The sequence below is a fragment of the Morus notabilis genome, unplaced genomic scaffold (assembly GCF_000414095.1).
Source record: "Morus notabilis unplaced genomic scaffold, ASM41409v2 Scaffold397, whole genome shotgun sequence".
Classification (NCBI taxonomy): domain Eukaryota; kingdom Viridiplantae; phylum Streptophyta; class Magnoliopsida; order Rosales; family Moraceae; genus Morus; species Morus notabilis.
This window is the reverse complement of record NW_010363944.1, coordinates 425206-439574: the sequence shown is the minus strand read 5'-3', so window position 1 is coordinate 439574 and position 14369 is coordinate 425206. Positions and strand designations below refer to the sequence as shown.

The window sequence follows — 14369 nt, the reverse complement described above, 5'->3', positions numbered from 1 at the left end:
TTTTGCATCAGTGATCGCTGAGGATTCAGACTGAAGGGGCTTGAGGAAGCGGAAGGCGGAAAAGGGCAACGCTAGTCCCAGGTTTGATTGTGAGAGGTAGGATTTCTATTCCTTTTCCTTGTGAGCCTGTTTTCAAAAAGGATTTTTGGCCTTGAAAATGTTTTAAAGAAAGGGATTGGTTTGTGAAAGAAAACGTTTTGAAAACCATGGCTTATCCAGTCATAGGGCCCGCGGCTTGAGTAGTTCGTGGGGGCGTATAACGATTTCAAAATGTTTAATAAATGATTTCTTAAGCAAAGAGATCTTGTGAACTGGTAATAGAGTCTATTGCTGTAAGCCTAGATAGGATGCGGAGAGTGCATCCTCGGGGGCAGAACCTGAAACCGGTCCGGGTAGGCGAGGCACTTGGTGAGGTGAGTAATTTGTACTAATTACTTGCTGAAGCCTGTAATATGGTTATTTTCAGTTATATTTCCTTTGAGAAAAAGGATGTGAGGTTCCGGCTGTTCTGTCGGGACTGAATGTCTTATTTTATTTATGTACTCAATCATTTATTCATGCGCTCATTTATTTTAAATATTTCGAATTATATCATACTGGGCCTTTCGCTCACGTTTTATATTTTAAATGTTAAACCCCTCCCAGGAGACTCGAGGAGCGGTGCAGGGTAGCTGGAGTTGCTACTCTTGGATCAAGTGAGGATTGAGTTTATCCTCTTGAACAAATGTAAGGAATTTGAGAAATTATGTAAACCTATTTAATATTGGATTTACTAGATTGTGGATGATGTCTATTGTAATTGATTATTTACATGTGCATGTATGTATGATACTGTATGTCCTGTGGGGTGGAGCCCTGTGTGTCAGAGGCTCCTGGATTATGTCGTTTATTTAGATTTTTATGCAGTTAAGTGTGGGACCCGGTTGGGAATCTGCTTTATTAATCCCAAATCGAGTTCCACGTCACCCACCCCGTTTGGGGGGCGTGACACATATATGAGTTTTTGAGGTAGAAATATAACTACTCAATATAAAATTATTGTTGACTCACTCTCTAATAACTTAGGGCATGTTCTTTTGTAGTGTAACTTGAGTGTAATTTTTGAGTTGAATTTGAGTTATAACTTGAGTTGAAGTTGTAACTTGAATAAAGTTGAGTAAAGTTGAATAAAATTGAAACTTAAAAGAACGTGAACTTAAATAAAGTTGTAACTTGAGTTTAAATTTTTTCTGAGTTTTGTTGCAAAAGAACAACCCCTTAAACTTTTAGGATGGATTGATAAAGTAACAGTAACCATTTATATATAACTGAATGCTATAATCATAAGCTCCTGAGATATTTGAATTGTTTCAGAGAAATTTTATGAACATAATGTCATTAACACATGTGATTGCTGGTGTTAGTAAATACCAACAAAATGGATTCGTGAGGCTTGCTCAAACCACAATACAATTCGTTCATCATTAAACGATCCTCGTACGTACAAGGCTTAGCCACAGATAACATATCAGCAACTGATATCCTCTTGTGCTTTCCCTTATGCCTTCTTCGCTTAAGTCTCAGCCTTTTGGTGGGATTTCTACTGTTTCAATAAATATTTTCACTTATGAATGAAAGAAACAAAAGAAAATTCAAAGCACATGCTCTCCCTTTACCCTTCACAGCCTTCAAAAGATAATGGCCGTCCGATTTTCTACAATTAATAAAATATGTCACGTCAATTCCACAAACGGCAGAGATTAGCTTGTGGAATTGAATAGTCATTCCACGTTGGGGAACTGTAGCACAGCCCTTTTTTTTTTTTTAGTAATTAACCCCTTTCTAGTTTTTAAGGGTTTTCTTTATTTCTTTATTTATTTTTTTTAATACTTAAATCATTTGAATAAGTTTAATTAGAATTTAAAGTTTTAATCACATGTAACGTCAACATAATCTGTTAAGTTTATGGACGGAAATGGATAAATGATGTGTTTTGATTTATTTTTTTATAGATCGGGAGGTGTTTTAAATGGTTTTGAAACATCAAGAAGCATTTTAAAAAAGGGTATATAGTTTGTGGAGAATTTATGAAATTAATCCAGAGAAATTGAGTTTGAGCCTTATGGCACATGTTGCATTTGAGAAAATCACTCTCAACCAATCCGCCAGCTTCTTTTGCCATGGCCGCCCAAAATCTGAGCCTGCATCACCTCTAATTACGGCACCTATCGTAATTGAATGCATGAATATTTTAGCTTCAACCGACCAGCAGTTAGCCACGGCCAAAGAAGAAGGGCCAAAAGGAGAAGAGCTTTAAATTTTGACTCGGCACCTAAAACTCGGTGATGAAACACTGCGCTGCTTCCACCAAACTTGAGGCAAGCCTTTTCCTTCATTTTTCTGGTGGATGAAAGAGTTTCTATCAGACTAGATAGACCAAAGTGCCACACAGATTCTTCAAGCAGCTCAATCTTTAGACATGACTTCAAGGAAATTAAGAAGGAGATCCTTCACAGATTAATTTACTATTATTTTAATACATGAATATTGGCATTCTTGCATACCTGAAAGAGTTCAATATTCTTATGCACAACCAAATGCGAAATATGTAATTCCTGAGAATTTAAGAGAACATTCCTGCATACAACCAAACGTCATAACAGCAAGTTTCCTCTGGAATCCGAGAGATGATTTATGTACTAACTTGAGCAATATTATTACCTTTGATCACTTTTCTAGTATTGTGACTCTTACTGATTTCCGCATAGCAAACACTCGCTAAAGCTTCAAATGGTACACCAGAAAGGAGTTTCTAGTTGTGATTACAGCATACCAAGCACTCCCGAGCACAAGAGTAGGGTGTGAAAAATAGTTTCTGGTGGGTATGCTTCAATGCCAGTTTGTTCTCAATTATTTATTTATTTTGAACAGAGAACAACTGTTTGGTTTATAGGTTTTAACATAAAGTTTGAATAGAAATTCAAATATTTTTTAAGAGAAAACATTATAACAAAATAGCAAAAAGGTTTGAGCTGTGGTTCATACTCGCGAAAGAGACGGGTTACTAGTTTCTAGACCATTGACATCTTCTCCAAGTTAGAGAGATGTTAACCCTTTCACTTTTGCTAATAGTGTCTCAGATCTCTTGATATTTACAGAAAAATCTCCAACTAATTAAATACCAGCTGACTTACTAAAATATTTGGACAAGTTTAGGAAAAGAAACTGGACTTGTCAGTTGTCACATTTACTTGAAAGCCAAGCGGGAAAGTATATGTACTACTGTCGTAACTATTGCTCAAGTTAGTACATAGAAAGCTAGAAACTTCTGTTAAGAAAAGTTGGTAAAGCCAAATTAATGTCGGAAAAATAAATAAGAAGAGAACTGAGAGTCCCGGAGCTGGAGGACATATTCTGTATCTGTTTTTTTTTTTTTTTTTTGAAAAAATTATCTTCCTGTTAGAAAAGTAGACCACAGATTCTTAATTTTGCTTGACTTGAACATATTATATATTATAGTTTTGCTTGATTTTTCCTTTTCTGAATCAGTCCATTGTTACAACAACTTGGCAATGATATCTTCTTCCTTTCTATTTTAGTATTGTTTTGCACAGGCTTTGAATTAGTTATAAAGGTTACTTGTTATCTTTTGATAACATACCTCTTATTCTTATGAAAAAGGATTAGTTTCTTGACTATTCTCTTGTGATATTAGCATTAAATTTTAATGGTTTCAATAAATTAAGAGACTTGTCTTAGAAACAGCTAAAGAGAAACAGTAAGAATTAAGATGATTACAGCACTAGAAAGAGACAACAATGACGCCCATGGTGGAGTTGTGTAATCTCTTTCAAGCAGCCTTTTTTTCATTGCGTGTTTATAGCCTTGTAGAGAGATCTAGAAACAAATTCTCGGCGTAGATAATTGGTATTGGATGAGCAGTACTAAACAAATTAGACGCTGTTGCACAACTCAGATAATGATGAAAAGCTTGTGCTCATCTCCTCCCAAGTTTTGCTCCGTTGATACTGCTCCGTTGCTAACACTTGGAAAGGTGGCTTTCAGGTTTCATCACTTAGCAGCTTCGGTGAATCGTCGCTAGACCAGTGAGCTATTACGCTTTCCTCGAAAGGCTGCATTTGGCTTCTGCTTGAAAGTATGCTTCAAAAGTGTTTCTACTATGTATGGAAATTAACTCATTCCATAACTCTCTTTACTGTGACTAATCTTTGTTTTGTAGTTGACATTTGGCGGAAAAATATAATTTTTTGAAATCGCCGTGTTATTTCCCCCTGGAGATGAGGATTTTAGCGCCCTATTTAGTATGCTAAGACCAAATCTACTTGGTACCTTTGCATGTTGTACTTTCTTTTTTGAGTTTTAATCAGATTAGACCATAGTATTTGAAGAAAAACAATGTCTTTGGCCGATAAATCACGACTCCAAATTCTTTAGGGTTGGCAGAAATTTCAATGTCAATGTTATAAATTATACAAACAACAGTTTCCCCTACACTAATCGTACAGGTATGTAATTGCTACCCTATTTCTTACTATCCTTCTCTAACCAGGAATTGTGAATTATAAGAACAAAATCTACTTAGAAAAGCTGGAAAATCAGATTCTATTAGAAAAACGTGACTGTGTCACACAAACCAACGTGTATGAGTTACTCTCCCCATCATCTCTTTCGAGTTATGTGTTTGATCATGCTAAATTTGACTTGGAGATTGATAATGCAGATGATTGCAACCTGGAATCTGTAATTTGTAGAATAGAAGTGATTCACTGACTTTGTTACTGCTGAAAAGTAAACAGATTAGTTAAAAAAAAAAAAAAAAAAAAATCAATTTAAGATGTTTCATATTTCTGGCTGATCAAACAAAGAGAAAATAGAGAAAATGACTAGGCTTACAAAGCTAAATCGGTTAGCTAATTCCACGAGAATGGTTATTCGTTTCCTTAAGATATGTAGAAGCACAAAAAGGAAAGCAAATCATATACTATGGTATTAAGGAAAAACGAGCTGAATGATTCTTGACAACCAAGCTCATTAGTATTCTTGGTTTTTGTTTGATTTCCACTTATCAGAATGTGAGTAACTGCAAGTAGTCTTCCAACAACAAAAGGGATATAAAAGAGGTTGATCAAAACAAAATATTTTGGTCTATCTGCTATTTGGAACAGCCGAAAATGGCTAAAAATTAACAGCTATGTGTACAAGATTCTATAAGCTTGTATTTGTGCATTTGCACTTTAAATTAGTCTGCCATTTCGGTCAGCATTTTTAACCATACTAAATGCTGTCATCAAATGCTGACATTTCTTTAACATGATGCGATAGCGGTCTAATTACAAGTAACTACTTGAAGTTTTTGCAGTTACTTTTCCTTTGCTTACTAAGACCATCATAGATTATTAATGCGTGAATTCCATATTAGCAAAATCTCTAGAAAACATACATGTTAGATCCTTTTTCCAACAAATTGCAGATTGCATACGGGTAGTATGAACTTTCAATTGTATCAGATATATTAATTCCTTATTGTGATCACAAGCTAGGACAACAATTTTCTGTTCTTCGGCTGCCGTTCATGAGATTCATGAACACACTAATTAGCTATTTCTTTGAGGTATATCTGAGCATTTTCGAAAAAGGAGGTCTAGAAAAGGATAACTGTTAAAATATAAAACTATTGTTGGCCTCCTAATAACTTAAGCTTTCGGGATAAATTGGTAAACTAACATGGTATCTGAAAGAGAGACCCTGAGTTCAAACCCCGTAATTTCACTCTTTATTCCCATTTAAAATTATTATCACGTGTTGGGTCTTTAATATATTTCGAGCTTATTATTATATGTTCATGTGTTGGGCTTTTCAATTAATTTAACCATACGATTACTCATTATCCAGCCCACACGTGAGGAGGATTGATAAAATATAAAACTATTGTTGACCCACCTCCTAATAGCTTTAGCTTTCGGGATGGATTGATAAACTAACAATAACCATTATATATAATTGCAGGTAATAATCATAAGCTCCTGAGATGTTTAAATTGTTTCAGAAGGATTTTATGCACATTATGTCAATAACATACGTGATTGCTTGTGTTAGTAAATACCAACTTAAAGTCTCCGCAATAGAATAATTTCTCTCTTACAGGAAGCAAAATAATTAATGAAATAAATCGAGACCGTACCATTAGTTATGCATTCGTTTTTCCTTTTTCTGGATCCATATTGCAGGACTTTAAACTGCAGCCACTGTACTTGAACTTCACTACCCATCCTTTTCCATTTAGCGTATCAATATCACCTTCACAATTGCCTGTGTGAAGCTTATTATTTAAGCAATCCTCCGTTAGCTCAGATTTCTCAACATCTGTCACCTCTTCAATTTCTTCAACCATGTGCTCATGAGGCTTGCTCAAACCAGAATACAATTCGTTCATCTTTAACCGATCCTCGTATGTACAAGGCTTAGCCACAGATAATATATCAACAACTGATTTCTTCTTGTGCTTTCCCTTATGCCTTCTTCGCTTAAGTCCCAGCCTCTTGGTCAAATTCATTGTCTCATTGCACCGATGATCACGAAGGAGGAATCCTGACATGTCAGCAGAAGGTTGATTTTCAGAAACTATGATACTAGAAGTAACATCAGAACTGAGGGGATTATCATTGTCTTCATGCTCACAAGTATTGCTAGAAAGGGATAGATGGCGATCGTCTTTGACATCACCGCAAATATTGGATACTGTTTCATCATTCTTGCTCAAATTGCATTCCTCTTTTGAAATAGCCTCCTGGTCTATAGTAGTTTGATGAATTCTATGGACGGGACTAGCTATACTTTTTTTACTTTGTCGGGAACAATTCAAATGCCTAAGGCCTCCTCTAATAGATTCAATAGCTAAATGGTGGGGTTGAAATGGTGGCAAGACATCACTGATACCGTGAATTAGACACATCTGCAAGTACTTTTCTGGAAATGGCCAGTTGTGGAAGACATCTTTCTGACGATAAGCAAGAACATATTGTCTGCAATATATAACAAAGAAAGAAAAAGAGTAAAAAATAAAACACTCATTCATAAAATTAACATATATTGAGATGCTTGGAAGAAGGAAATTGATGTGCAAAAACTTTGATAGTAGACAGAGAATAGAATAGTAATTTAGCTCATAGTCTCATACATAAGAACCAAAGTTCAAAAACAAAATCCTACCTGTTCTTCAAAAATAAATAGATAATTAAACCTGAAAAATCTTTTAAAAAGTGGGAAATTCAAATATAAACTTAGAATCATCCCTTTTATTTCCATGATTAAATTAAAGTACAAATTTTAAGCTTTATCTTCTACTTAGTTGAAAAATAATCTATGCTAAGCAAACTCCATAAGTTTCTTTAACTCCTACAAATAATACTCGACTTGATATTGAAATATATGAAGAGAGCAAATGGAAATAGAAATCTACATCAGAGATTCATGAAAATAAGCAGTGCAAAACGGAAAAAATACTGATTGCCACATAGAAAAAAAGAAAAAAAAATTAGCACCATTATTTTCTGTAAACAGAAATGATTACCTTATTGAGAAGGATTTGAAATCTGGTTGCTGCAGAGATTGCAAAACCTCATGAGGGTTTTGCTGCTGCTGAGACATTATTATACATGGAGAAGAAACAGCTCAATTACGTTTTGAGGAATCCAATTAAATAATTAATTAAGATAACAATCACAAGAAAACAACAAAACCCAGTTCGAAAAATACTCTCACAGAGTATATGAAACATAAATGAAACCAAAATCACCACAAAATCACGAGCTATCAGATCCAAATGACCCGGAGGAACAGGCAAAAAAGTCGTTGCAAAAAGAGCCTAAGAATAAATGGGAAACTGGGTCCGATTTAAGAAAGAATTAACGTTTGGATAATGGGAAAATTTCGATAGACAAAGTGGTGAATTGGGAAGAAACAAGGTAGGTTTTCCAAGAAAATAATAGCTCTGAGGAAGAGATAAAAGAAGAAAAAGGAGGAGAATATTTAGGAGAGAATAATAATGTGTTTTGTGCGTTGGGAAAGTACAGGGCAGAATTTGTTTCGTATAACAAAGAATCTACATTGATGTGATGGAAAGAGAAAGCAAAAAGAAGAAGGGAAATTCTCTTCTTCTTGTATAACGAACAGAACTAGTTTTCTTTTTTACACAAGTTTGAGTTCGTTCTTGAGTTAGAAGTCTGAAGAGACGGGGAAAAATAAGAGAAAAAGTGGAAGTGGTTCACTCCTGGGGTTTTCTTTTTCTCTTTTTTTTTTTAAAGAATTTTTGTTTTTGTTTTTATTTTCCTTTTTTTTTTTGTTTCTGATTTTATTATTTGTAGGTGAGATTATGGAAGAGTTTATTCAATAACAGGGCAGTTAAGAGTTCTTCTTCTTCGTCTCTTTTTATTTTTTATTTTTTATTTTAATTTGGGATTAGCAAATAAAAATGTATTCAGATTTAAAATTATTTTCGTTTTACGTGTATTTTTTATGAGAGAAAATACTGTAGATAACCATAAATCATGATTTGTAATCAAGAACGAATATAGGAAGCAAACGTCTCAATGATCTACAAAGAGCAACTTCAATTTTTTATTTTTTCTAAGTAGTTTTCTCGGATTTCCTATTTAACCGGTATTGAAAATCCAGTCCTTAAAGTTGATTTCAGGTTTTTGAGGGGAAAAATTAACAAATAACAATCGATAAACATGAGTGAAAAAGCTGCTGTTTTGCATATTAATGAATCGAACTAGTCCTCGATTATTGTGTAAATCGAAGTAAGCTTTAAACCTTACCACAGTTTTATAGAAGGTTTCTACTGCAAAGTTCTTAACACACTTTTTCTTCAAGTTTATCTTTAAGTTAATGATGATTTATCTTCAGATTTGATGCACTTGCCGTATGCTTATGGGAATGTATAGAACCTAAAAGAAGACTTTAATACTCCTACAAAAGAATTTAAGAAGCTAATAACTAAACTCAACTCTCAAGCAAAATGTTATCAAACTCCAATTGACTTCCTTATTTTTATATCAAGTATTGTGTCAAGCTAGTGAGATTAGAAATTTAGACCGTCGCAGTCGTCAGGTTCAATTCTCTTGAGAATTTTTTTTACTGCACAAGTATTTCGTATGCGTTATCACTTGTAATCTGTTTGTCAGGTCTTGCAGATCCAATACCGCAATGAGATCAGAATTACGTCTCGGAGCTAATTCGTTGCCAAGCATGATCTCATTGCCGCCGTTGAAAGATTTGAAGACATTTTGCTTCACATTCTGATAATAATAGTTCTGCTATGGAGGTTGGATAGCTGTCCTTTTGTATTAGATTGAAAAGTAGCACAGACATTATAAGATTCTCACTTTCTAGGTCTTCAATGTTTTGGTTGAACATTTATTTCCAGAAATCGGGTCGATTTTGGTTGTTCTGTACTCACTTAAGGAAGCTTTAAGAATGTTATGTCTGTGATGATGTATAATATCTAAAAGATGCTTTTAAAATTTGATTAAGTTGAGCGATACTTGAAGGCCGTGTTGAATAAAGATAATTAGTAGGTAAGAAAGTTGAAACCCAAAATGAAAACTAGCCTTAAGAAAGTAAACATTTCCCTTTTTCCATCGTTGATAAGTGAAATCTCGTTTTATAGCAGTTGGTTTCCTTTTTATGCAGTAATATAATCTGCTTTTATTATTATTATTAATTTCTTTTTTGCTCTGTTCTTTGTGCTTATCATGCATGGTTTTCCATCGTTGAGAAGTTTGTTCATTTTTTTTCCCTTCCTCTGGGTGGTTTAGATGGGAAATGTGCGCTAAATTATAGACAAAACTAAGTAACGTGATTAATTCTTATAGGTATGTTATTCTTCTTTTTTTAGTTAAATAGACGTTGCTAATCTTCTTTTATGTAGTTCCGATTTCATTGAAAAAAATCTGCTGATTTGCTCACTGACCACACTAGTGTTTATTGAAGCTATGAAGGTTGGCAGAGACGGTATCTAAAACAACAAAAACCAAAAAACAGAAAACCTGAAATTATGAAGGTGAGAGAAAACTGGTATCAGCATTGCTACTTTTGCTGGTATGCAAAGAGAATTCGGCTGTTAATACTGGTCTCGGAGTGTATCAGAGAATAAACAACACAAAGAACAACTGATAAACACGAGTGAGAAACTGTTCTTTCCTAGGAAAGTGACTGCAAAAATGACTTAAATGAATCTAAGAAATACTGGAATAAGACTGCTTAGTTCTTAATAACAGAGCTCTAGTATTGTGTTAATACAAATTTAGGCCAAAACGAAAATGCCGATGCCATTACTGAAGTTATCACTGTATCTATGTGTGTATGTTTGGATGTGTTAGGTCCGTTTTTATCGTTGGTGTCACAGAGAGTGTTATAACATTTGACAGTAACACTGTTTTAATAGAAAATCTGAAATTAAACCAGGAAAACAGTAATGCAGGAAAATAATGTAGAAACATAAAGGATACCAGAAAATGATATCGCAGTTCGGTGCGCACACATACATCTGCGTGGCCACACCCAGACAGTGATCAATCCACTAAATTTAAAAGATTACAAAGGACCGAACAGTCTTACACACTCAACGACTCCCTCCTTGACAATGTCACTGTTGCCTAGAATCTTCTTAGGAAGCTTGATCAGCGAGCACTACTCGACTTGACGGTTTCCTCCCAAAATTAAAGAAATCTTCTCCCGAAGAACCAACTCGAAAGTGTTCTAACAATTCGTCGCAACACATCAAATGACACTTAACATTACAATCTCATTCTGATATGAACAAAATCATCTTTTTAGTTTTCAGCCCTCTCTCTGTTTCAAAAACAACACCTCTCTACACGTTCTGCCATTTCACCCTCATTCAACCTGCCTCAAGCCTCAAGATCACCAACAATTAATTCCCCAAAAGTCCACTCTTGATTTTCAGCAATCAAGTCTTTTGATTTGCAGCCAATAAACATGACAACAAGACTTTCCTTAAGAGGGCCACTAATTTACAATGCCAGCCAATCTTACAACCAATTTGCCAAAAATAAGCCAACACAAAATGCACTAACAATCTCCCCCTTTGGCTATTTTTGGCAAAACTAACAGTACTAACAAAAAGAACCAAACCTTTTAGAAGCTATTGTCGCAGAAAGTGTCGTAACACCAGATGAAATACTCCCCCTGAATATAATATTCTTCCATGCATATTACTTTTATGATCTATCAAAAGCTTGGAGTTACCATTACCACAATACTCAGAGTTAGTAGTACATACTTTAAAAGAAGTGCAAACTCTATGACACCTTAAATCAGATTTTCTTATCCAAACAAGTCTAGGAAATTTATTTTGTACATCAATCTTTGCTTTAGGTGTCCTTATTGAGTTTGCGGAATTTGGTGGATTCATGAGCATACCTCTCTTCAAAGCATTTAAATACTTGTAGCATCTTAGTCTTATATGGCCATCTAAACCGCAGTAATGACATATGGGAACAAACTTTTTACGTTGTGGGGGTAAGATAATACCTTTCTTACTGAGGATAGTTTGAGATTCAGAAGCGGGTGTCTCCTTCACAAACACTGTCTTGGATGTTGAACATTCACCAGTGTAGCCAAGTCCATGACGATCACAACTAGCTTTTCCTACAGAGAGAATATGATCAAGTTTGGTGGTACCAGAATTCATCATTTTAAGTGACTTTTGAGTGCACTCCAATTCTACCCTTGTGTCTTGCAGATTTTTTTCATTTTCAGCAGCTTGAAATTCATAGTTTACGGCAGCCTTCTTAAGCATATCATTCTCTTTAACAAGCTCATCAACTCGCTCTCGTAGAGACTTATTCATTTCACACACTTTAACCCATTTGCTGAACATGGTCTTATAAGCTTCCTCTATGGCCTTAACAGTCAACTCCTCACCATCACTGTTACTTTCAGAATCTGAAAAATGTCATTCGTTTTCACTGTTCACGGAATCTGTTACATGCAGTGTTGCAACACTGTCTGCGACACCTTTTGTAACACTGTCTGCAGAAATACCTTGATCAGTATAAACATTGAAAGCAACATAGTTACTCACACAGTCTTCATCCTCATGACTGCCTTCAGAGTCTTCATTACTCCACGTCGCATTCGGAGACTTCTTCTTCTTCTTTAGAGTATTGGCGCATTCGGATTGAATATGTCCATATCCGTTGCACTTTCGGCATTGAATACCTTTATTCTTTGTCTTCAATTCTGTGCTATTTGCTGCAGATTTACTCTTTTGAAAATTGTTGGAGTTGTCATTTCTTGAATTCTCATTCTTCCTATTGACCTTCTTCATCACCTTGTTGAATTTCTTCGACAACCTTGTTATGGACTGGGCCAAGTCTTCTTCATCATCAGAATCAACTTCGGCTTGAAAGGCAATGCTTTTCTCCTTCTTTCTTTCTTTATTTTCATCCATATTTATCTCAAAAGTGCGCAAATAACCCATTAGCTCATCAAGTTTTATTGTTTGGACATCCTTGCCTTCCTCGATAGCTGTCACCTTGTAAGCAAACCTCCATAGAAGAGACCTCAAGGCCTTCCTCACAAGCTTCTCCTCTGATATTTTCTCTCCAAGGGCAAATGCCTCATTAGCAATATCACACAATTTTGAATTAAACTCAGAAATTGTTTCATCTTCTTGCATTCGAAGGTTCTCAAACCTTGTAGTGAGGATTTGAAGTTTTGAGAGCCTCACGGTAGCTGTACCTTCATATGTCGTTTGTAATGTCTCACATGCATCCTTGACTATTTCATACGTTGAAATGAGCTTGAATTGGTTCACATCTACCCCGTTGAAGATAACATTTAGCGCTTTAGAATTGTTGTTCGTCAACTTGTCCTCTTCGGTTGACCAAGTAGTTTCGGGCTTCAATATCTCCTTCCCTTCAGAATCCTTTGTAACTGGATGCTCCCAACCAGTCAAGATAGCTCTCCATGCCTTTTCATCAATAGCTTTGATGAACGTCTTCATACGCGCTTTTCAATATGAGTAATTGGAACCGTCTAGGAGGGGAGGACGTGAAACTGAACCTCCTTCTTTCAGAAAATCCATCCCTCTTATAACAGACAGACTCCCAAAATCTCACTAAGCAAACTGTTAGTGAACCACTCTGATACCAATTGTTAGGTCCGTTTTTGTCGCTGGTGTCACAAAGAGTGTTATAACACTTGACTGTAACACTGTTTTAACAGAAAATCTGAAATTAAACGAGCAAAACAACAATGCAGGAAAATAATGCATGAACATAAAGGACACCAGAAAATGATATCGCAGTTCGGTGCGCACACCTACATCTGCGGGACCATGCCCAGACAGTGATCAATCCACTAAGTTTAAAAAATTACAAAGGACCGAACGGTCTTACTGTTAGCGTTTATGCCCTTAGGAATAAATGTAACAATATTCTTTGAGATATTTTGACTATTAATAAAGATTTGTTTATTTTATATATTTATGAATTGTCCTCTTTATATTCATAATAGTTGAATGTATGATAAGCAAACTAAAAGTCTGAGACTGTCATTCTAAATCTTCAGGTCATGCATGTAATGTGAAGAACATAAGGAAGACAAGAATCTAAAGATGATAGTCTAAATCTTATGATCCACAATCGGGGGAATAAAGTTGGGTGTTTTATTCATGTTAAGATTGTTATGTTGTCTACTTCCTAACGGAGACGGCTTGTCTTGGTCGTTGGAGGTAGGACTCCATGGGTGGAGACATTGATATAGTTTCTAATGGTAAAATCTATATTGGATCGGACCAAAGTTGAATTGTTTTAATTAATAATTCTGTTTGAATAAAACAATTCACTTTTGATGAATTATATGTTGTCATCTTAATCCTGAGATGGATGATGAACCTGTAGACTTGACTTATATCATTTGATGTACTAAATGGAGACATCCTGACATTATGTAAACGTACGCTTGCTGGTACATTGGGGGTATGACTCGTGTATGCGTAGATTCGTTATTCATAGATAGTGGAATCCATAGCTCCTATAAGAGTCAATGATATCCTCTTATGCATTATCAGTGGATTGGAAAATATGAGCGCTCAGCCATTGGACTACTCTGTGTTATCTAATGGTTTACTGTTTGTAATGATACGAATAGTATTTTTCCGATGGTATGATAATGGAACATAAGATAAATGTAATCGGGAAGGTAAAACGGAACTAGACCTCAAGTCGATTATGGATATCCTATGGGGATGATACACTAATATATTGAGTCATGGACCAGAGCTAATCAGAGCTTTGTAAATACACTATATAAATCGAGAGTGCAGCTCTAGGCTTTTA

The 14369-nt window shown here is 35.2% G+C and overlaps 2 protein-coding genes across 3 annotated transcripts in view; one reads left to right on the top strand and one right to left on the bottom strand.

Moving 5' to 3' along the window:
• LOC112092958 overlaps positions 1-4770 on the top strand; it is a 17133-nt gene extending 12363 nt beyond the window's left edge. Inside the window, exon 5 of the mRNA XM_024170304.1 lies at positions 4550-4770. Within this exon, the coding sequence (XP_024026072.1) occupies positions 4550-4770 (221 nt within the window). The remainder of the gene's footprint in view (positions 1-4549) is intronic.
• Positions 4527-8028, bottom strand: LOC21399692. Of its 2 annotated transcripts, none has more exons than XM_024170323.1 (3): positions 7571-8028; positions 6182-7022; positions 4527-4778 (listed from the first exon to the last, which is right to left on the bottom strand). In XM_024170323.1, exons 1-2 carry the CDS (start codon positions 7645-7647, stop codon positions 6188-6190), a joined length of 912 nt encoding a protein of 303 aa, XP_024026091.1. In that variant the 5' UTR covers positions 7648-8028; the 3' UTR covers positions 4527-4778; positions 6182-6187. The 2 variants fall into 2 exon arrangements, with proteins under 2 accessions (XP_024026091.1, XP_010103737.2); XM_010105435.2 differs by having other exon boundaries at positions 4768-4781.
• Between the last annotated feature and the right edge of the window lie 6341 nt (positions 8029-14369).

What these genes read in the sequence shown, in the direction of transcription:
- LOC21399692 (XM_024170323.1), bottom strand. Translation starts at nt 7,647, where the DNA reads ATGTCTCAGCAGCAGCAAAACCCTCATGAGGTTTTGCAATCTCTGCAG. An exon ending in TTCAAATCCTTCTCAATAAG is followed by an intron (nt 7,023 to 7,570) that starts GTAATCATTTCT and finishes TATATATTGCAG; the next exon opens with ACAATATGTTCTTGCTTATC.